The sequence below is a fragment of the Pseudorasbora parva genome, chromosome 10 (genome assembly GCF_024679245.1).
Source record: "Pseudorasbora parva isolate DD20220531a chromosome 10, ASM2467924v1, whole genome shotgun sequence".
NCBI classification, from domain to species: Eukaryota; Metazoa; Chordata; class Actinopteri; order Cypriniformes; family Gobionidae; genus Pseudorasbora; species Pseudorasbora parva.
The window spans coordinates 21029377-21052249 of record NC_090181.1 but is presented as its reverse complement, the minus strand read 5'-3'; the positions used below and the strand labels follow the sequence as shown (position 1 = coordinate 21052249).

The 22873-nt window shown below is 38.2% G+C and overlaps 1 protein-coding gene across 5 annotated transcripts in view; it reads left to right on the top strand.

Annotated features, from left to right (window-relative positions):
• Positions 1-17682, top strand: part of ccser2a (coiled-coil serine-rich protein 2a) — a 63336-nt gene extending 45654 nt beyond the window's left edge. Inside the window, exons 10-13 of one of the 5 annotated variants that reach the window (XM_067455451.1) lie at positions 2408-2515; positions 6395-6476; positions 11301-11340; positions 15623-15818. In XM_067455451.1, coding sequence (XP_067311552.1) covers positions 2408-2515; positions 6395-6476; positions 11301-11340; positions 15623-15683 — 291 coding nt within the window. In that variant the 3' untranslated portion in view covers positions 15684-15818. Of the gene's footprint in view, positions 1-2404; positions 2516-6394; positions 6477-11300; positions 11341-15622 lie in introns of all 5 variants that reach the window. The other 4 variants (XM_067455450.1, XM_067455452.1, XM_067455449.1 and 1 more) reach the window with 4 other exon arrangements.
• The last annotated feature ends 5191 nt before the right edge of the window (positions 17683-22873 follow it).

The window sequence follows — 22873 nt, the reverse complement described above, 5'->3', positions numbered from 1 at the left end:
TGTTTGGTGGAAGATACTAAAGCCATGATAACTCCATGTCTGCATGAATAAGATGAAATCAGGATGGGATGTTCTCAGAACAAACCCACATCACATACTGTTCATTAACTTCACCCCTCCAAACACCCAAAGCAAATGGCGCATCAACAAGTGCACTTTAACCTTTAATCCCAATTACTGTCACCTTTGGTGAGCAATTATATCATTAGCGCTAATAAACTCACTCACCTCTTTTTGCTGATTGCAAAGCAAAGATGAAAGCAAATGAGATTTCTTTACATTAGAACAAGAGTATGTGCTTAAGGCAAGCTCAAATAGTACTTGTACATTGGTTTGGGAATTTAACAAACTCTTCACTTCTTGTGCTATTGGCATAAATGATGCCTCAAATTGTGCAGTTTAAGGAGAGGTGGTGTTACTAGTGAAAAATAAAAGTTTTACTAATAATCATAATATCATAGCCATGAGGGTGCTTTTTCCATTGAATTGTTTTTTAAATGGTTAAAGGGGGGGTGAAAAACACAATTTCAGTCAGTGTCATGTCAATCTTGAGTACCTATAGAGTAGCATTGCATCCTGCATATCTCCGAAAAGTCTTTATTTTTTTTGTAATTATATAAGAAAGATGCGCTGTTCCGAGTCTTTCCGAAAAAAGCCGAGCGGGTGGGGGCGTGTCGTGTGAGCGGAGCTATATAATGACGTGTGCTCGCTGCTGCTATTGTGTTGAGTCGAGTGCGTCGTAAAGCTGTGTCATCCCTAACAGCGGGAAAAAAACTTTATTCAAAATAAAAATATGGCTTTTAATCAGATACAGCCATACATCTATGATCCGGAATCAGACCCAGAGGCTGAAGTTGAACAGGAGCAGCAGCAAAAACGACTAGAGCAGGACGTCTCTATGTGGTACAAGTTATACACTAACTATATAATATGCTTAGCGACTTGTGTTATTTACATATTTATACTTGAATTATATCGTCGTATTTTTGTCTTTGAAGGTGTACATGTGGGAAGTGCAGTTGTGCACGTGTGTGTGTGTGTGTGTGTGTTTATGCGTGGTTTGTGTAGACAACACGGAATAGTAGCACATTTGAATGAAGAAGCGTGCTTATTTAGTTCAACATATTTCCCCCCTCTTTGTGTATTGTTGTTTGGAGTGCTTTTACAATACACAAACATAAAGTTACACATATAGTGGCCAGCTAAACAAATGTACACGCACTACACATCGCATGCTCCATTGATCAATTAACTATACGTGATCATGTTTGGGCTACTTGATGAGCATTGGCAATAACACAGACATTTGAAGCAGTCTTACTCACCGCCTGCGGTTCTAACGTTGGGACTGCTCCATCATTCAGCATTAGGCGATCGGGAAAATCCGGTGTCGAGCTGGGCCTTGTTTATGAAACAGTCGGCACCGAAATGCAGCGAACAGATATAAACATTCGCGCAACTCAGTTGCTGATCCGGAAAAGCAAATTACATCCACTGTTGCCTTAACGCGGGGTTTTGGGGGAATCTGTGCAGGACTGTCTTGGTCTGGCAACCAAAAACACACTTTTTTTGGTGACATTGTTATGTGCACATCACCTGTCCAGCATCCTACAAGCCAGCGCTTTGATGGGCGTAGCCTGTTACTTTCGCTCTCTCCCTCGCTCTCTCTCACGCGCTTCCGGTAGAATTGTCCGTAAGGCCCATACAAGGAAATTCCGCCCCCATTAACGTCAAAGGGGACGCATGATCTCAAAAAACTTGCCGAAACTTATGACTAACCGGAAGTAGTATTTTTGACAAAGAAATACTCCCATCAAACGTCCACCTTAACTTTTGAAACTTTGTCTATGTTTAGTATGGGATTCCAAGTCTTTAACAGTGTAAAAAGATCAGTATGCATGAAACAGCATTTCACCCCCCCTTTAAAGAAAATCTGTTCTAAAAAAAGATTACAAAACTGCTTTACATAAATATAACATAATGATTGTGTTTTAAAAATTAGCGATAATTAGTAATCAGTTCTTGATATTGGTTATAAAAACACTTAAACATAACAATTTGGCATAGTTATTGGTCATTAAAAAAATATATAAATAGTATATTGATAAATAGTAGTATTATAGTCAGTATTGTACATTTTGTTCTGGTATAATTGTTGCTCATAAAAAACAGTAATGATCGATTTCTTTCCATTAGCAATGCCATTGCTAGCTGCTCACAACACTTGCAATGTGGGAGCTTGTTTTGAATGGCCAAATATGTAGTGTGTGTGTGTGTATAAATGTGTGTGTGTGTGTGTGTGTTGTTTTCTGTTTGTTTTTTACATTCACTCTACAATAAAGTGATGATGATGATTATGACAACTATGATTATTATTTAATTATTTAATCCTCTCTCTCTTCAGCAGGTGAGATGTCAGTGTCATCAGCTGAAGTCTGGGGCCAAAGGTGAGAGAAGAACGCATCATGATAAATCCACTCAGACGGTGTGGCGACCGCCCCATCATCACCCTGCTGTGAGTCATTTCTGCAACATGCATGTCAACATGATTGTCATCATGTAGGCACCCCAAACTCTCCCAAAATGTCAGTGTAGTGTGACTGGTGTATCTGTGTGTGTCCTCGGTGAGCCGTCTGCCTCGTTTTTATTTCCTGTTTCTCCCTAAAGCTTTTAGAGGTGGCTAGTTGTTTACAAAAGGGGGAAGCAAATGTGTTGTCAGGGCAACAAATCAGACAACACATTCCTTCTGTTCTTTTCCTCTCTTCCATCCTTTCCTCCCTCGTGTTCGTTTTTCATGGTGAAATAGCCCGACAGTCTCACGAGACGCCCTGAGCTGAGGCTCGTTTGCCGAGGTGGCGATTTGGCCAATTTGCAGCTGCTAGGGGAAAACGGGCATCTACTACAGAGTGCAGAATGATTGTCATCTCCTATTTAAGTGAAGCCGCGCAGCACCCACTCCAGTGGTTTAGCTTTCAAAGCCCCAGCCTGGGATGTTCACCAGGGGACGTGTTCTTATTGAAGACCGGCACACAATCAGTAAAGCTAACGGCACACAGCGAAAGACTGGAGTCAGGAGAGATTAAAGGGAGGAGAGAGAGAGATGAGGTAGGTAACAAGAGATGGCTAAGAATTGGAAATTGGAGAGAGAGAGAGAGAGAGAGAGAGAGAGAGAGAGAGAGAGAGAGAGAGAGAGAGAGAGAGAGAGAGAGAGAGAGAGAGAGAGAGAGAAAGAGAGAGAGAATATTTACTGGCAGGACTGGACTGGTAATCTGGCATTTTCCCAGTGGGCCGACGCACTTTGGGGCCGATAGGCTACAAGGTTTTATTTATTTATTTATTGGCACAGACTTGCCCATCATGCAGCGACAGCGGCCCATTGGCTTGTCTTCTGAATTGACAGGCCAAAGCGAGAGAGACATCCCCTCCATATTAGGCGTTTTTAAAAATCTGAGCATGACTCATGAAACTGCAAAAGGCGAATATCTGTGCGCTGCCGCTGACGAACCTACGCTAGGTTTCTACTGCTCTGTCAAGTGAACAGCACTTTGACTCCAAGTTTTGTTTTATACCAACAGAAACTAGCTGAAAACAGCCACTAGCATGTAAATACATGACCAGGTAAAGTGGAAAACAGCCATACACACAACTACAAACTTGTCTCTTTAGCATAGCTACAATTTACCTTGCAGCTACTAACAGTGAAGAAATAAAGTGTCTTGGAAAAAATGTATTTATAATTTTTTTTGCTATTATTACTTACATTAAATATTGCGGAATATAAATCACTTTTATAGAGGCTGTTTTTGTATTTTTTACATGTGTGTTTACAATAACTTTTATTACAAAATCAATAGTTTATTATATATGGTTTATATAGCTATTTTACAAACCATATACTAATGGTAATGTTAACTCTTAAAAAATATGATTGTTTTAAAAGGGGTAGTTCAATCCCAAAATGTGATCTTTTACTCACCCTAATGTCATTCCAAACCTAAATGAATTGTTTTCTTTGTAATTTAAAATAAAATGATTTGAGTCTTTTTTTGTTTAAACAATATTCAAATGGTAGCCTAACCAAAAGTGCTTGGTTGCTAACATTCTTCAAAATACCTTCTTTTGTGTTTCTTGGATGAGAGAAAATCATGGAGGTTTGGAATTCATGATGGTGAATAAATGATGACAGAATAATAGCGGTAAATAGCAGTACATTTATTGCATCCTAGCTCAAAATCAGTGCTTTACTGTCAAGTGCATTTCTGTGTGACAAAAGTGCAATATTAAGTTTGTTTTCTGCATTTGCAGTAAATTCGATTGTATCCATCATTATTTTTCCTTATCCTAGATTAATTTATTTACTCTAATTTAAGTCCCTAACCCCTAGCAAAAACATTTACGGGGAACTCATGGGTCGGATGGGCTGGGTTTGCCAGGGCTGAATTTTAACCCCAGTCCAGCCCTGGTTACTGAGGATCAGGAACAATAGGACTGATGTTAATTTTCCATGTTAGTGTTTGAAAAACACAAGGATACTTCAGTTCGGTTTTTCTTCTCTGGAATATAAAAGATATTTATCAGAAATTGAATAGTGACGACGGCTGTAGCAATTCAAATGCCTGTTCCTCGCACTATGTTGTAATTTGGCTTTAGAAGACTTGGTATGTTGTGTGTGACTCTTACACTTAAATATTTGTTCTCCTTAACATGAGTGTGACACGTTCCTGAATGGACTTCATTTGTTGTTCTTGGAACAGCATTCCTTTTTTCCCCAATAATAGACCTAACTTTTACCCTACCTAAAATGAACATGCAGTGACTTGTTGATGGGACTGGTTCCTGTACCAGGAACAGCAAAGCAAGTTGAATTTGAAATCAGTTATAATGGAATAAATTGTAAATTCAAATAATACCACAGTAGTTTCTACAACTGGTTTTGTCAGTCCAAAAGTCCCAAAAGTTTCAAAGACATTTTTCAAGTTGCTATTTAACTTCTGCTAAACTCCTCAAACCCTTATTGTTTAATCTCAGGCAAACTAAAACTTGAAGTCGATTTAACAGACATGGACATCATGCAAATGTAGCTTAATTTTGCCAGCATGTACACTATGGTTCAAACGTTTAGGGTCGGTAAGATTTGTTAGTATTTTTGAAAGAATCTTATGCTTCTCTTATGCTTGAAATGACCAAATCAAAATTATGATAAAAACAGTAACATTATGAAATATTAAAATAACAGTTTTCGGTTTCATTATATTTAAAGGATCTGTATGTAAGACATGTATTTCAATTAATCATAAAATGGCCCTGATATGTCACTAGACATTAAGAAATAATGTTAATTTCAAATACTTATATCACTGACAACAGTAGTCCAGCCGGGATATTGTCATTTAAAAATTGTCGTTGCAGCCATCAACTGATGTTGATGTTGACATGTTGCGTTTTGGTCTGAAGCTCGACCCTCCACCTATCGACCAATCACGAAGTCAGTAGTGTTTCGGCATCCGAGTTGCCAGATCTGCTCTAGTTATCACAGCTACAGCTACTAATGTTCCTGCTGGATCTGGCAACCTCGAGTCAGGGGGAGGGGGAGAGGGGTTAGTAATTGCAGTACCAGTTTTGGCCACAATCTTACATACACTTCCTTTAAATTACATTTGATTCCTGTCATAGCAAAGCTGAATTACCGACTCCAGACTTTTTAACGGTAGTGGACACATTAATTGCATTGCAAATGATATCTTGTTGCACACTTTTTTGTCATGTCTACAGTACTTGGACAGACAGATAAACACTGTAGCTCGACTTAAAAACCGATTATAACTGTGCACGTTAACATACTTTCTTAGTAATAAAGGTAAACAAGTCTAGTTTTCTGTCCATAATGTAAAGACAGTCTTAGATTAATATAACAGATTGCAATATAAAAGGAACCATGCTCAATTTCTGGGCATAAGGTTGTGTTTTGTTTTGTTTGCCTTTAACTAAATCAAGTGGTATCTAGTACATTTTCAAGATAAGGTTTGTATATTTACGAAAATGTGTGTGACAACAAACGTACATATAACCTGTATAAAATTTCCTTATCTCAGAAATTTCCCCAGTGCATGTGCTGTTTACACAGAAAAAGAAAATGTTATCTGTGAGATCAACGTGTTAGCTAGGAATATTGCATCCACGTATTATTCAAGGTTTGTTCCTGGAAGGTATTTTGGTCTGATGTTCAGACTGATGATAGTCTTTTCAGAGAAAATGTGCATCGTTTCTTTGTGTGACGTGCTTGCAAGAGTTTTTCTTCCTAAACTGTGTGTTTGTCTAGATTCACTGGGGTTTGTCTCTCTCCGCAGCTGTGCGGGTTTTGTGTGTGCGTCACGGTTTTCTGTGTTTGTTGCAGGCTGTTCCCACTCCTCTTCTCTCTCCCTGGCAGTGCCAGTACCAGGCTGCACCTCGTGCCAGCATGCCTCAACGGCGACAAAGTGAGTCATTAACCCCTGACCTCTGAACCCGCTCCTTTGGCAATATGTTCAGCTTTCTTTCCACCCCGTACTCTTTGTCTCTCCTTTTTCCTTCCCTGCTCTTTCATTTGCTCTCTCTTTTGGTGTATATATCATATCTTTTGGTATGTGTACACACACATATATATATATATATATATATATATATATATATATATATATATATATATATATATATATATATATATATATATATATATATATATATATATATATATATAGTTACATCAGGGAGTGAGTCAGAGATTTGATGTGTAAGTTGGATATCAGTTTGAGGAGAGAGTGGAGGAGAAATGGTGTGAGGGAGAAGAAAGTGAAAACGGTTTAAGAGGTTAGACAAAGAGATCAGTTTCCCGCTGGACTGTTTTGAAGTTACTCTGTCAGGTCTAGTTGGGTCACTGCACTGGTTGGACCACACTGCCTGTTACTGCCTTTGCTTTTCTGTAGATGGCCATGCTTTGAGCCCAGTCTTTAGGTATTTTTGTGGACAGATTTTAGAATTTTGCTGTTAAATTCATTAATTGTTACATTTTCATTTGGCAAAATTACATTTTCTCAATACAGTCAATGATGAACAAAGATAGCCCTGCCTCAAACTTGTCTCATTGACTGAACTAGAAGTTGACATGTCAGACCAAACAAACCGAGCTGCAAAAGCAACACTAAATCAACATTTTTAGGGAAAGTCAACCTGCAAATGGCTTTTCTTTAAAATTTGTATAGTTGTCCCTGTGCATTAATCTGGGATGGGCATCGAAGCCTGTTTTGGTCTCTGAGGGGAATAAAGGGTAATTGTTAGGTGAAATTTTAAAATATATTTATTAAAATAATAAATCTGATGTGAGAAATTAAATTAATTTGTGACAAATGCAATCTCAAAATAATCAGAAATAAATCTAAGATATGAAGTCAAATCAAAAATTATTCCAACACCGGATATCATTTTTGTACTACCACTAAAAGAATTTTTGCTGGACACTTTAGTTAATTTATGTAAGTGAGAATAGCAAAATAAAGTAAACTGTGATGCATTATACTCCAAAATTCAGTAGAACTGAATTTATAGTAGTAAAAATAGCAGTAAAACTGAAGATAAATTATGCAGACACTTTGACCTGACCATATTTTGCTTTTCTTGGTATTTGGATGACCTAAATTGGCAGGGCCGGTGCTAGCCATTTGGGTGCCCTAAGCACAAATGCTTGGCGGTGCCCCCCCCCACCAACACCCCACCAACACCCCACCAACACCCCACCACCCAACCCACCCTACCCTATACTCCCCTCCCCAAACAAACACCCACCCACCAAAGAAATAACTACCATTCAGAATTTCTTATTTAGGTTCTCTTTACTTCCAAAATAACTGCTGCAAATGAATAATTGAAACTGAACAATGTAAACACAGAAAGTTAAAAGTGCAAAAAAAAAGTTTTGTGTAAATAGAATAAGTCTATGAATTTTATAAAGTATGAATTTTAAAGTGCACGTTTTAAACTGCTAATAACCATGCATAACTGCACAGTACAAATTACTCAACAGAGGGACTACATCTCTATAAAGAGTCCATTCTGCTATTCTATAGAACTATATTAAACATTTTCACTACCATCAGTTGTCAGAGGCCCTACAGAGGCACACGTCTACATTTCCTAGCTGCAAAATCAGCTATCAGGTCATCATATGACAGTTTCTGAGCCACGTCCCCATTGATAACCACAAGACAAAATATTCAGGGATTCTACTGAAAACCAGAGGGAGTCTGGCACAGAGATTCACCTTTTTCTCGACTAATTTGGTCTAGGCCTATGTTTTGAAGTACTTAAATTGTCTGGTTGTAATTGGTTGCAATCACTATGGCACATCCAGTTAGAATGCAATAAGGACTCTGATGTTTCTTCTGTAACATTTATTCTCCACCATAAGTCGGGGCAAGTTTGTGGTTCTGAAAATATACATACAAATTGGTAAATAACAATATACAAAAGGATGCCAATAGCAGTACACATAAATGATGTGTAATTATGATAACAATGGGCAAATAACAGTACAAAGTACTAAACTGTTACACAAGAAATGAAATCCGCACTTACTAGCCTATAAATTGTTATGTAGGCTTATTTTATCATCATGTAAGAATCCTGTTCTGAGCGGGGCTCGAACTCCCGGCCGTAACGTCATTAGCGCCATTCCGGCTGCCTTTATGTAAACAACACAACGGTGCATTTACGGCATACACATTTAGCTCGCGAATGTACAACAAAGAATATAGCACTCATGGTAAATATATGTAAACATGTCTTATAATAATAGTTCAGAGGAATACTCGTTCTCCATTAGAATTGTCTATGCACGATTGCGATAGATAAGGATCTATGCTACTAATACTTTCAGTTCGCGGTAAACTATGATTTTAAACAATCATAGTACATTATTATGTACACATGACAGTCCTTCATAACAGCCTATATTACTTTTGTATTGCATTTGTATATTAACATGCTTTTAGAAATATTTTATGTGTTATTTATAGTAGTAGGCTAGCCTATTGTGATGATTTTTTCACGACCCAGATTTTTTGGTGCCCCCCCAAGCACTTGGTGCCCTACGCGCAGTGCGTGATGTGCGTGTGCGGAGCGCCGGCCCTGTAAATTGGTATTATCTAATTGTGCAGTTAAATTTAACATCTGACAGCTGATTGGTTGATTGTAATCAATTACATAGCTTTCTATCAAACTTATCTGATATTATCCAGATAAATTAGTTCTGACAATTTATGTCTGAGTTCTTGTTTTTTGGGGTTAGTATGATTTTAAAAAAATGTTAATAAAATAAGACCTTTATTGAGCAAGGATGATGCATTTAATAGTTTGAAAGTGACAGAAACTACATTTACAATGTTATAAAAAAGATTATAATATATACAATTATTAAGCAGCAACAGCTTTCAACATTGATAATAATGTTTCTTGAGCTGCAAATCAGCATATTAGACAGATTTCTGAAGGATCGTGAGACTGAAGACTGGAGTAATGATTCTGGAAAGGAATAAATTACATTTACAACAACTGACAAAACACAAGAGATTGCACAGGGTATTTAAACATAAGGGCTAATGAGAAAAACAAGAAACACTTGGGAACTGATAATAGGCTAATCAACAGCAAAACTACAAGGGGAATACAAAATGGCAACAGGAAACAAGAAATAACCAAATACAAACTAAACCTAAATATCCAAATGGAAGACATTATGGCAGTAATTGTTTGCAGTAAATTATAGACATTGTAACCGGGAACACAGACAGTGAATTATTCAGTTGTATTTTCCTTGGTATGGTTTTTCACACCTTTCGTTGTATGCCCATGTCATTGAAACATTCAGTCGTATTATTAAAAATAAATAAGCTCACCAGTCTTAATTTTGCGAGAATAGAGCTGTGATAGTTTGCGAGAATGTGTGCTTTACAACGAGTGTGTTTACGTGCACGTTCTTAAGCTGATTATGCCTAATAAGCCGACAATGAACATGGTCATGTAAATGCGGTAACCCATTTTCTTTTATCAGAATAAGGTCATAAACGGCATAAGCATAAACTGGTTGGGACAGGTAGATTTTTGCCTCTTACCCTGATTTCGTGCGGCATGTAAACGCATAAACCTGCTTTCTGTCGGCTTATTGAAGTGCGCATGTGTGATATGTGACAAAAATGCAAACTTCGAGCAGATTTAAATGCATCCAGAGAGAGCGAGCTAGCGTTTTGCCTGAAATAAGGACATATATTATAATGCACACTTTTTTTAAGACCCAGAAAATTGTAAAGATGTGTGCTTATCTCATGCAGCAGAAGTAGTCGAGGTTCAGTCAAAATACTGCATCTGTAACTGCATGAGAGAATAATATGAGCCGTAAATCTCCCGCTGACACGGTGCACGTTTTATTTAACATCACAACTGACGTAACATTTGGAATACTCACAGTCAGATATGGTCATTATTATTTTTAACATCACTTCAAGGAAATAACACAGTTTATTAAATCTACACTTAGTTCTTTCAAAAATATATGTGCTCATTGATGTATATTTACTTCTTTCAAATAATAAAGTAGTCTTGTAAGTTTATAATATGCCATTGAAAATACATATGGGTGAGGGGTTCGAATGCCGGTCACCATGTTGCCCCTCCATCTTGAAAGTATATTAGCCAAAGAGGGACATACCCGTAAAATCAAGCTTCGTCTTTCGCGTTTTAACATTTGATGGCACCGTGTCGAATGTGAAGAGGAGGATTGCCATGTTAATCTTGGACTAAATCAGCCACTGTAGGAGTTAAAATGAAATCGGAATTGAGAGGAACAGAAACTGGATGGTCATATACCTTTTCACCGCTAGATGGAAAATAGTGTAGCTTTAATAAAGTCATGTAAACACGGTTCACTTGCGTTGTCAGTTTACTGGTTTGCATTAAAACTGGTCACTCCAATAAGCAGCTGATATTTTTGAGTTATCAGCTTACAGGTGTGCATGTAAATGCGTTCACTGTAAACTTGGCTGTAGTTATTTAGCAGACGTTCGATTGTGTTCAGTCTCTTCCTCAACAGACCTTCCTCTACTCTTCCCTTCTTCTCTTTGGTTTTACTCCACTGCTTTCTGTCCTATCTTTTTCTCTTCATGTACTATTCCTGTCTTTTCCCTTTCTCTTTCCTCTTCCTGTTTCCTGATTGGATGAACTTGTGCTCTGTGTTATTTCTCCCCCTCTGCCTATCCCATAATACACCGGGACAGGGGTGGAGCATCTTGTACATTACTTCCGCGACACAGCGTGGTACAGTAACCTCTACTAAAAGCTTCACCCTTTGCATGGTCAAGTGATGTGAATGACCAATGCATGCTTTTTTGAGTTTCATTTTTAAAGCATGGATCCAATTTTTTCAGACATACATGAGACTTGGCATGAGAAACCCCCCAAACCCCAAACCACCTGTCTGAAACCCTAATGCTCCTGCTCATCTCTTCCTCCATGGGCTGTGATTGCTGTGGTTGTCAGATCTGTCTTTGCTATAATAGAGCTACAGTGTTTACTGGTGTGTTCTGGGAGACTCACCGCTTCTCTCAGTCCGTTCCCAGAGACTTTATCCAAACAGACAGTCTGCACAGGTGGACCAGGGTTTAAACATCTCAAACATACACAAGCAGGGATTTTGTGTAATTGTCCCTTTTTTATTGTTAAACATTTTTTTTGTAATTGTTTTAGGACAATTAAAATAAAATTATCCGATAACTCCTTCGGGATTCACATTATAACTTCCACTTCTACAAACTCAGGATATTAAAAACCTTCTTTATTATCAAAATGGCCACATTTCATCAGCCAAATCTTAAGATGAACGACTTAGAATGAATTAGAGCCCGACTTCATTACAACTGTTTCTGTTGTAATATCTAGCAATCATGCTATGGAGATTGTGAAACTTTCAGTTGATTCTCCCTGCTCTTCTTTGAAATCTATGTTCTTTTTGGGGCTCAATAATAAGGATGTTTTTTCCTTCTAGGCCAAATGTTCAGATTTTCTTGGGCTCTACCACAAATGATTATTTTGTTCATAAAAATATATTCCCATGTTTCATTTCAATCAAGAAAGTTTTCCTTACAAGAAAAAGCTATCATTGCCATAATAACCGTAATTTCCAGCTGCTATTGCAACAATAGCTGGAAATTATGCAACTATAATGGATCTGCATGAAAGCTATGAATTCATATATATATATATATATATATATATATATATATATATATATATATATATATATATAATTTTTTTTTTTTTTTTTTTTTTTTGAAAACAGTGGCATAAAGTGCAGAGCATTGCTCGTTTATGATAGTCTTGCAAGCATTCTGTAAAAAAAAAATATATTAATGGCATAACAATAAGGATTTTCTTTTTAGTTCTGTAATGGAAAAAGTTCAGATTTTCAATAAAACATTGAATAAAAAATTGCCTCAGAAAAATACATTTTCATTCAATTTCATTCAATTTAACAATAATTATAAATTGACTAAGTTAAATAATTTATTAGGATTAATGTTACGTTATGGTCTTGCAAGCATTCTAAAAGCCATTGTTGCAATTGTGGCACATCCTCATCTGTAGAGTTGTTATGAAACCCCTTGAAAAAGTTTAGGTTTCACAAAGATTTTAATCAGTCCATAATGGCAAAGCAGCATAGAATCTGTTCGACATCTTTGTTTTTCATTTTACTGTCTTGTTGCTCTTGCTTGTGTGGTGCTGCATGTTTGAATTCCTTTGCTTTTATGATGTAAATATTGTATTATGATGAAAATGTTCAACTTTAATTTGTAATTAGATGAGCCTTGTTCAACCCTGATAAATACACACCTGTGATGAATTCGCATTAAAGTTTCTGTGTTGCTAGGCAACCCCAAAACTGCCTAGAGTCAGGATAACAAACTATAAGACTTGGCAGAAGAATTGTTTATTGTGTGCAAATCGTTTATTGAACATTGGTGTCATTTATCATAATGCTGTTGCTGCTTTTTAATAAAAGGAATAAGGCTGTGACTCTATTCATTACAGTAAGTTTACCAATTAAGGGGACTTTAGGTACTCATTTTGCATTATGCTTAAGAATATACCTTGAATATAGTAAAATGACTGTAAAAGTGGCATTGCGGGCCCAGCATTATGACAACATGATAATATAACAATATACCACTGTTCAATAATATTATAAATCATTAATCTTAACAATAACATCATTTAATGGGAGAGTCATCCTCTTGAATGGGGGGTTTCAACATTAAAGCAAGACATTAAAATTAATTAGATGTGTAACTTTGACTGAGACGAATCAATTATTGGTATAAGCTAATTAATATCCTAATATTTTAATCATTAAGTTCCTTTTTGAAGGCATGAAAAAAATAGTTATTAGTCGTGTCAACTTTTGTAGTTTTTTCTCTCACCTATGGAGCACTTCCTGTAACTGCTTCCCTTTTTAAGCCCCTTTCACACTGGCATTGACCAAAGTTTCCGGAAGTCATTTTTAATGAGAGCTACTGATTTCTGGTGGCTGGCCAATGTGGCTGTGTCCAACAAGTGGGCAAAGTTAAGTTCCCCATTTATGCAATTGAGCAGAGATGTGATGCAATAACTAAAGGAGTGAATACTGTGTAGCTCACATGATCTTTGTCCATATAATAAAAAAAAGGGTAATAGAAAAAAATGTCAGAAATTATCTGCATTTTGAGTGACTAACTCAACGCTATCAGTGTGAGCAGAGCATTATGTCTCCACAGGGGTTATAAGGTTACAGTCTTGTCTGTTCTTACTAAGAGGCGGCAGAGATTAATGCATTATGGATGTTATCTGCAGGTGTCCGCGGACGTCTCTCTACCCCAGAGATTGTGACGTCACATAGAGGATGTGACTGTCTTTACTGTCTGAATTTACTCTCCTGCACACATACAAAAACCCTCGCACACGCTCTTTTACTCCCATGTTCCTGCACTGCATTCTTATTGTGTTTCCTTAAAGGGTTAGTTCACCCAAAAATGAAATTTCTTTCATTAATGACTCACCCTAATGTCGTTCCACACCTGTAAGACCTCTGTTCATCCTCGGAACACAGTTTAAGATATTTTAGATTTAGTCCGAGGCCTTGTATGTAAGTGTACATACAAGATGTAAGTGTATGCCAACTTGCTGTCCACGTCCAGAAGGATCAAAGTTGTCCAAATGTGACATCAGTTGGTTAGTTAGACTCTTTTGAAATCTTGACAATACATTTTGGTCCAAAAATAACAAAAAATATGAATTTATTCAGCATTCTTCTCTTACGTCATTCCGTCATTCAGCATTCTTCTCTTCCGGTCATTATTCAAGATTCGAATTGCATGTCAGACTGGCAAACTGCTGAAATCGCATGACACTGGCGATATGAATCACGAATCAATCTTTATTTGAGGTTTTAAAAAAAACACGGAAGAGAAGACAATTCAATTCAATTCATATAACAGCTTCCAGGAGCAGTTACTGCAATAGAGTATGAAGAGATAACTATTGTGGTAGCTGTGAATAACCAAGTGATTAAAGTTCAAACATTTTGAATTCTATAACATCGGGAAGTGCTCACAAATTTGAGGGAAAAAAAATTCCAACTGAAGTTGTTAATTAGAATCTTAAATAACCGACAGCTGCATCACATTTTATTTTTAACTGACAGCAACTAGTTACATTCACACAGCAAAACTAAATCAAATTAACTCTTGATTGAGAGTCTACCAAATGCAAGTAGTCTACCGACAGCTCGACTGACCGCTCGCGTCTTATCACAACCTGTCGATATTCACAAAGCAACAGAAAATGGTTAGCAGTGTTGTTTTAGATGGCTAAATACAATTTTGTTCACACCAGGCAAAGTTCATTAATGAGGAGTCTGCCACACCCCACAGAATAACATTATTTACTGAATGGTAATTGTGCAATAGTCGAGTTCTGGAAATAAAAATCCCATTGATTTTTCAGATATGGGCTTTAGTTGAAGCCCATTATTCTGCAAAGAAAACTAATCGCTACAAGAGCTCTCAGCGACTGCTCACTCCTGTAAAGCACTGTGAGTGATGTAGAGTCAGTCTCCCTATGCTCTTTAAACACTTACATTTGGTAGACTCAACCAAGAGTTCATTTGATTTAGTTTTGCTGTGTGAATATAACTAGTTTACAGCAGTTGCTGTCAGTTAAAAATAAAATGTGATGCAGCTGTCGGTTATTTAAGACTTCATGGATGAACTTAAATTGGAGTTTTTTACCCTCAAATTTGTGAGCACTTCCCAATGTTATAGAATTCAAAATCTTTGAACTTTAATCACTTGGTTATTGATAGCTACCACAAGTTATCTCTTCATACTCTTTTGCTGTAACTGCTCCTGTAAGCTGTTCTATGAATTTAATTGTTCTATGAACCGGTTTTCAGTCACAAACACCACAGATTTCAGTCCCAAACACTAATTATGTGATCATATCCACTGATCGTAGAGCCCTGTTCTGGTTTACTGTATTAAATACTGTTCTACTTTGTCATCCACAGCCTCAAATACTTCAGCCCATCAGTCACATCCCCAACGAACCCCTCATCCAGGGAAAACTAGCAAGAACAGTCCCCACCGGGGGCCACAGTGATGACTGCACCGAAGGGGAACAGGCTCCTATGTCTTGTCCTCCAGTCCCCTGCATGGATCCAATTCTTCCTCCTGCTGGAGACCCTCATGTGGAGTCGAAACCTCTTCCTGACCCAGAGGAGCTGAGTTGGTTGCTTAGCACCCACCTTCGCATACAAGACAACAATGAGAGTGACTCGCAGGGGGCTAGAGAACAGATTGCGAGACCGACCCTAGAAAGCCATCAAAACAAACTTCTGCGAACACCTCACACCCTGTCCTTCAGCCCACGTGTCCTGCAGCCTCCACGTCTACACAAACGGGTAACTCTCCCTGTTCTGCCTGTGGGGCTAGGTAGTGGGTCAAATCAAAAACCACGACCTTCAATGAACCACAAGGCCCATCAGCTTCTTCCTCCTCCGTCCAGAGGTTTACCATGCTATAGTGCAGGAAACCATGTTGTAACTCGCGGCCGGCTATCAGTGGTCAGGAGAGAGCCTGACCCAGAACACAATGCTTTGGTACCATTCGGTATCTCCACAAGACTTGCAAAGCCAAAGATCCACTAGGCGTCAGCTGCAGCCACAGACAGTGATAAGGCTACCTCCCTGAACGCATGATCATACATGCGGCTTGCACTAGATGGTGTTGTTAGTGGCTAGACAACCTTTTAAGCTAAACAAAGCAGCTAAGCTGTTGTGTCTAACTATGCAACAAAAAGTGTGTCTCAATCAGCGCTTCTGTTGCACAAAACCGCTCTTTTGGTTCCGACTAAATCATCATTCCATAACCATTGAGAAACCTTTACCACTCATAATTACATCATCCATACATAACCATTTTAATCCAGTTGAGCTCCCAAAGCATTGAAAATGGTGACTGACAGAAATTCAGACTGAAAGAGAGAGCAAAATCTGAGAAAACAAGCAATGGAATGCATTAGAGAGCTCTTTTTTTACTGTTACTCAAACGTCAAAGAGAAGACATGAGTAGTGCCATAGACAGCCTGCAGAGCTTTTTTTTAAGGCCCCCAGTATCTGGATTTTTTCCCATGTTGCATGCCCTCTGGACGCCCACTCATTTAGTGGTTGAATCTGACATTTACATCACCGACCTCCTGAGGTTTACCTGCGAAAACACATATTATTGTCTAAGCAACAACCCAGAGCTTGACCGAGAGAAGTCAGTATGTGACGTGACCCATGTCTCCCCTTCAGTTTCCACAGAAAAACCTGTCACTCTGCTGTGATAAGATTTGTTTGTTTATTACTTCATTCCTCATTTCATATTCTTGTCAATATTCACCACATAAACATGAAGAAAATCAGTCCAAGCTACACATTTTCAAATTTTTCATCATTCTTCTTACCGTCTTGTATCAGTGCTAAAGAGTCGCTTTGACGTACAGATGCAGTGTTTTGGCAGGAGGGGGCACATACACTTGTCAGTGCTTCCTTTTTCACCTTGGCTTCAGTCGTGATCAGCAGTTTTTCATTTTAATTAGGCTCATGCCTCCGGTATTAACAAGGTTATTTTTCTTGATTATGGATTATGGCATGCTCAAAGCATAAACTTGCCTTTTTACCCCCCATTACAAAATAGTTATAATGCTTTTTAATTATTTATACACTATAAAGATGTTTACAGTTAAAATGCCTTTATTAAGCTGTTCAGTCTGCTCCAATGCTGCAGGAATAAAAAAAATTGCCTCGACTTTGGCACAGAAATGCTATTGCAGAGACTTGAGTGGGTTCTTAATTTTTGGAAAAGATTTACTTTTATTTACTTTTTTTTTTTTTTGGCTTCGCAAGCAGTGATATATAAAAAAATAATAATAAAGTACCTTTTATGGTAAAATGGTGAAGACAGAGATAAATTGGACCGTTTGATTAGTACTGTAAGTTGCTTTTGACCAGAGTAGGTGTTTTCTAAGACATTCAGGATGGTTTGGTTTTTAGTTGGGTTTTTTTCTTAAAGGGTTTTCTCTTCTTAAGATTACATAAGTGTTTCTCAGAAGGTTGATAAGATTGCCAGTCTTTTTTGTGTGTGTGCTTTTGGCATGCCTTGATACATAATCCGCACTGTAATACACAAATATACAGCAAGATCCACTGCATCGAAGCACATGGACTAATACATAATATTATTTTAAATATGCAAGAACCACCCTCTGCGTGCAATATATGTATCAGAGTGTATTCATATTAATATTTACAGATTCTTTACCCTAAACTTTTACTGTGGATGTTTAATCCAAAGCGAAAATGATTTTGCTGCCATTTTCCAAGAATACGAGGGGCTTTAGGTACTTCTAGACACACCCTAAGCAGTGATGGGCAGCCATGTCTTAAACCACCTAAAGAAAATCAATAGAAGAAGGATATTTGTGTGTGTTTCTCTCTCTCACCCAACTCTGTGGTTATACTAAGCAGAAAATCAATGGACGGCTTGTTTTGTAATGCTCTGGAGACACTTTGTTTGTATTTCTTCCTCTCTTTCTGTCTCTCGTTGTGTCAGTATTCGTGTGCAGAAGGAGAGGTCCCACTGTAGTCTTGCTAATGCAAAGTCACAGAAGAACATTGATTTCTGTCTTCTGTGGTCAGAGGTGAATCACTTGTCAGAGAGATGCCGTTTACAGCTAGGAGAATCTTTTTTTTTTATTTGCATGTTAACAAGACACACATTATGACTCATGATTAAAGGGACAGTTCAATGGAAAAAAAAAATGTGCTCAATTGTTCACTGTCCATTGATCATTGATCATGTCGTTACAAAGAATGCATTAATTTCTTCTGTGGAACAGAAACATGAACAGAGTTATTTTGCAAAATGTCTTAGTCCATAATATTAAAGTCAATGGAGTCAAAACTTGAAATGGCAAAAAAAATAAAAAAATAATTCAAGTCCGACGTTCAAGTTCCAAGTGTTTCTTGGACCGTTGACTTTTGCAGAATGGTAAAAGTTAACATGTTCATTCACATATCTTTGTGTTCCACAAAAGAAAGTCATGCATGTTTGGAGTGACAAAGGGGTCGACATTTTTATTTTTAACTATGCCTTTAAACTGAGATATAAAGCTTTATTTTAAAATTATTGTAAACCATGCATCCTGGCATTTCTTAAATATAATGGTGTAACAGTTGGTTTAAATGTAAGGCTTTCTACATATCCTCTGTTAATGTATTTGCAAGTTAAAAGGTGCTGTATTACAAATCAATGAGGTGCAAAAAAAAACTACACCATTAAAACACTAGTTTTAAGATTTACAAATTGCTTTAAAAAGCACTTATACAAAGACCTCTTATCGTTGTGTAAAATACATTTATGACTTGCTGCCCATGTGTGTATGCCTTCATCTGGGTTCTTTTCACCTGGACGATTCTTTGATAGCATGAACATTTCAAAAACAATAAACACTTGCCATGAATTCCTTATACAAAAAATCTTCCATTTTTCCTTCCATATATAAATTCATGTTGTACCGTATTTTTCACCTATTGTGACCCAAGAGTTTGCATTGTCAGAAGTTGAACGCTACCATTGCTCCATTATAGCTTCATGAAAACTACAGCTGCCAACCTGGTGGTCTGGACAGAAAAGATGTTTACTAACAGGAATGAATTAAAGCACTTTAAATGACCCGTTTCAACCTCAAAGATGGAGAGACTGTGGTCTTTTTGATCTGATCTGTTTGATTTGCTGTCATTGTGTTCAACTTTTATTTGGCTGTTTGTGTTTTAATTGTTCTCTCCCTGTGTGCCCTGGTCCTGTGGCAGTGTGAGAGACTTCAATAAAGTGAAGGAATCAAATTCACATTGTATGTTGCATTTTCTGTCTCAGAGGCATCCATTTGCACAGCTTACTGCAGTCTTTCCTAGCAATGTTTTACTCTCCTCAGTGTTGCACTGCAGATCCTCATACATTGTTTAGGACTGCTATATGCCACCATGTTCATTATACTGTAAATCCACACATTCCAGAAGAATTGTCTAATATTCTCACTTTGTCACAAACAACACTGTACAAACGATAAATAAGACAAAAGATAAATAAGAACTAAGCTTTCTAGTATCAGCTTAGTTTCCCCCTAAACATTAGACACACACACACACACACAAATGCTTTTTCTCCTGGTTCATGGTTCAATTACAGAATGCTGTCTAGTTAATTTCCCCCCCCCCCACAATGATTAGATAGATAGCTAAAAAGACAGACATTCCAGAGGTTTGCATTGTGGTTCAGGTCTGGAGATTGGTGTGGACATGAAAGGGTCTTGATCTGGTGGTCCTCCATCCACACATTGATTGATCTGGCTGTGTGGCATTGAGCATTGTCCTGCTGAAAAAAAAACGAAAAAAAAAAAAAACAATGCTCTGAGTTATCTTCATGTCAGAGCAGAAGGAAGCAAGATTTCTTCCAGGACAAACTTTTGGCTTGATTCATGCATCCTACTCAAAGACCAATGTGCCCGATTCTAGCCATGCTGAAGCACCCCCAGATCATCACCAATCCTCCACCAAATTTCACGGTGGGAATACTGTGGCTTGTAGGCCTCCGTCTAACCATTAGACGACCAGGTGTTAGGCAAAGCTGTAAGTTGTATCAGAGAACATGACCTTACTCCAGTCCTTTACAGTCCAATCCAAACATCAGCCTTGCTTTTCATTGATGAAGGTTATTTTCTAGCTTTGCACGACTTCAGCCCTGCCCCATAGAAGCCTGTTTCAAACCATCCTTGCCACACACTTCATCCCAGCTGCAGATTGCCATTATTTTTGTAGGTCACTTGATCCAAAAGTTGTTGAGTGACATTCAAATGAGTTGGAGGTCATCCCGGTCAGTGGAGAGTAGTTTTCTCCCTCTGTCGGTCTGTAGCTTTGTTGTCTTTAATGTTTTCTGCTTGACCTTGTTCTTAAGAACCGCTGTCTTTGAAATTCACTATATCTCTCTGCTAGTAAATCCAGAACTGAACCCTTTCTTTAAAAAATGTTTGGCATGGTCAATAGTTATTATTTGATTTGTTACTTTTGTGGTACTATTAACACTGTTTTTGCTATCCAGCTAGTCCTATTGCAAGAGGATAGTGATGACACAGCAGTGATTTTTATGCTTGTCCTCAGTAAATAAAATTTGGATCACATTGTAAACCCTAATGTTCAAAATAATTCATTGGTTTGAGCAGAGCCAACTCAAATTAAACATGAGTTTTAGTAGAGATTTACTGTTTAATGTTTTATGCTTGTTTAGAAGAGTTTTATTGTGTTGCTTTTTATATGAGCTTAGTTTGAGAACAGATTACATGTTCAACCTGTTCTCCCAGAATTCCGTGAAATGAACACGGACCCTTGACTCAAAATCCGTGGTAGTTTCACGGAATCGCGGAAAATTCCTATGTAAGTCAATGACATTACAGTAAGATCCGTGGTCCACACACGGATTCCCAACACAAATTGTATTTGCATTTGTAAAAGGAGACAGATTTTATGAATATTTATAGCCTAATTTTATATTTTGGAGCAACTAACCCAACTCCTACCCTAAACCTAGCCACTCTCAACAATACAGAACATGTAACAGGCAAATAAATGTACAGTCACAGGCATTTATTGCAAAAAATTACCAAAAACAGTATAAAAGTATTAACTCATGTTGCATTCCAAGTCTTCTGAAGTCATACGAAATCTTCATGTGAAGTTGATCTTAATGTTTGATGGACTTGACGTTATTGATCGTTTTTGGGGATTTTCTTCACACAAATCAATCGTTTGGCCTCGGAACACTTGGGATATTTGTACTTTCTGTTAAATAAATTGTGCCTGCAGTCGTATCTGCCTGTTATATCCTGTTTTTTATAATACACAAATGGGTAGGTTAAGGGAAGGGTTTGAGTTATACGTTCAAAATGTGTCTAAATAAAAATAAAATAAATGTAAATAAAATTATGCTGACTGAATCAAACTGACAAATAAGGTGTTGGAACAGGGATTCCATGTGTGGACCACAGTTGCTGCTTGTCATTGACTTACATAGGCATCACTTCAGTGGACCCGCCATGAAATTTTTAGTGATACCGTGAAACTATGGAGTTAAGGGTCTGTGTTCATTTCAAGGAATTCTGTGAGATCAGGTTGACATGTTTTGCATTGCTGTACACTTTCAGCAAGTGCTATGCTATTAAAGCATTGTCACCAGTTAGCAATGTAGCATTTATTGAATGAGCTAGTTAAAGCTAGCCAAGTATTCATTACTAAAAATATTTAAGTTAAGTTGTATGAATTAGCTTACTCAAATACTTCAGGTTAAGATTGGTTAAAATGTATGTGTACAGAGCTGCTCACACTTAGACTTTAAAAATGTTTTTTTTTTTTTAAATAAGTTATCTGGTTGCCTTAATTTTGAGTTAATTGAAATAAAAAAATTGAGTTAATACAATGAACATTTTTTAGAATCGACCACCTTTATTCAAAAAATATTAAAAGATTTTGTAAGCATATTGGGTAATTGTGTGTGTTCCCTTTGTCGAGGGAACTCAACACTGCGTCGTCGAGTGACGACACTCTGGGAACGCCCCCAGCGTGACGGCTCTGAAGTATGAATGAAATCAGCCACCAATCCGATTGGTGCAACGTCCTGACGTAGTAGGCGACGGCGTAAGCGTAAGCTATAAGAAGGCGCCGCCCCAAACAAAAGACAGTCTTTGCTCTTCAGCGAGGCGCTCTGTGTGATATTGTATGTCTGTCACCACATTAAAACAAGCGAGCTGTTTAGGAGGTGTGTGCACCCGTGCCCGCGCTTAAAACATTTCGGGCTCGGACACACACCGGCTGTGTGTGCAGTGTCTCGGGGCGCAGCACGCTCGGGCAGCGCTTGAGGGTGCCGCCTGCAGCGGGAAGCTGCCGCTCCGGGTGCTGCGCTCACGGCTGGCCGTGTCTAAGGAAGCGGCCGGGCTCGCAAGCCCCAGGGATCCGGTCCCGCGTCTGTTGAGGCAGCGCGGCGGCGTAGATCATGGGGCTCACAACTGGGTCTCGCGACGGGAGGCGGGCATGCGGAGGCATCTTCCCAATCCTCGTCCGATGATTCAGACGCTCTTCCGCCTCGTGAGGAAGCCCGCGCTGCGGCTTCTTCCTCCGAGGCGGAGAACCCGATGCTCGAGCCGTCTGATTCTGAGGAATCGGACGCGC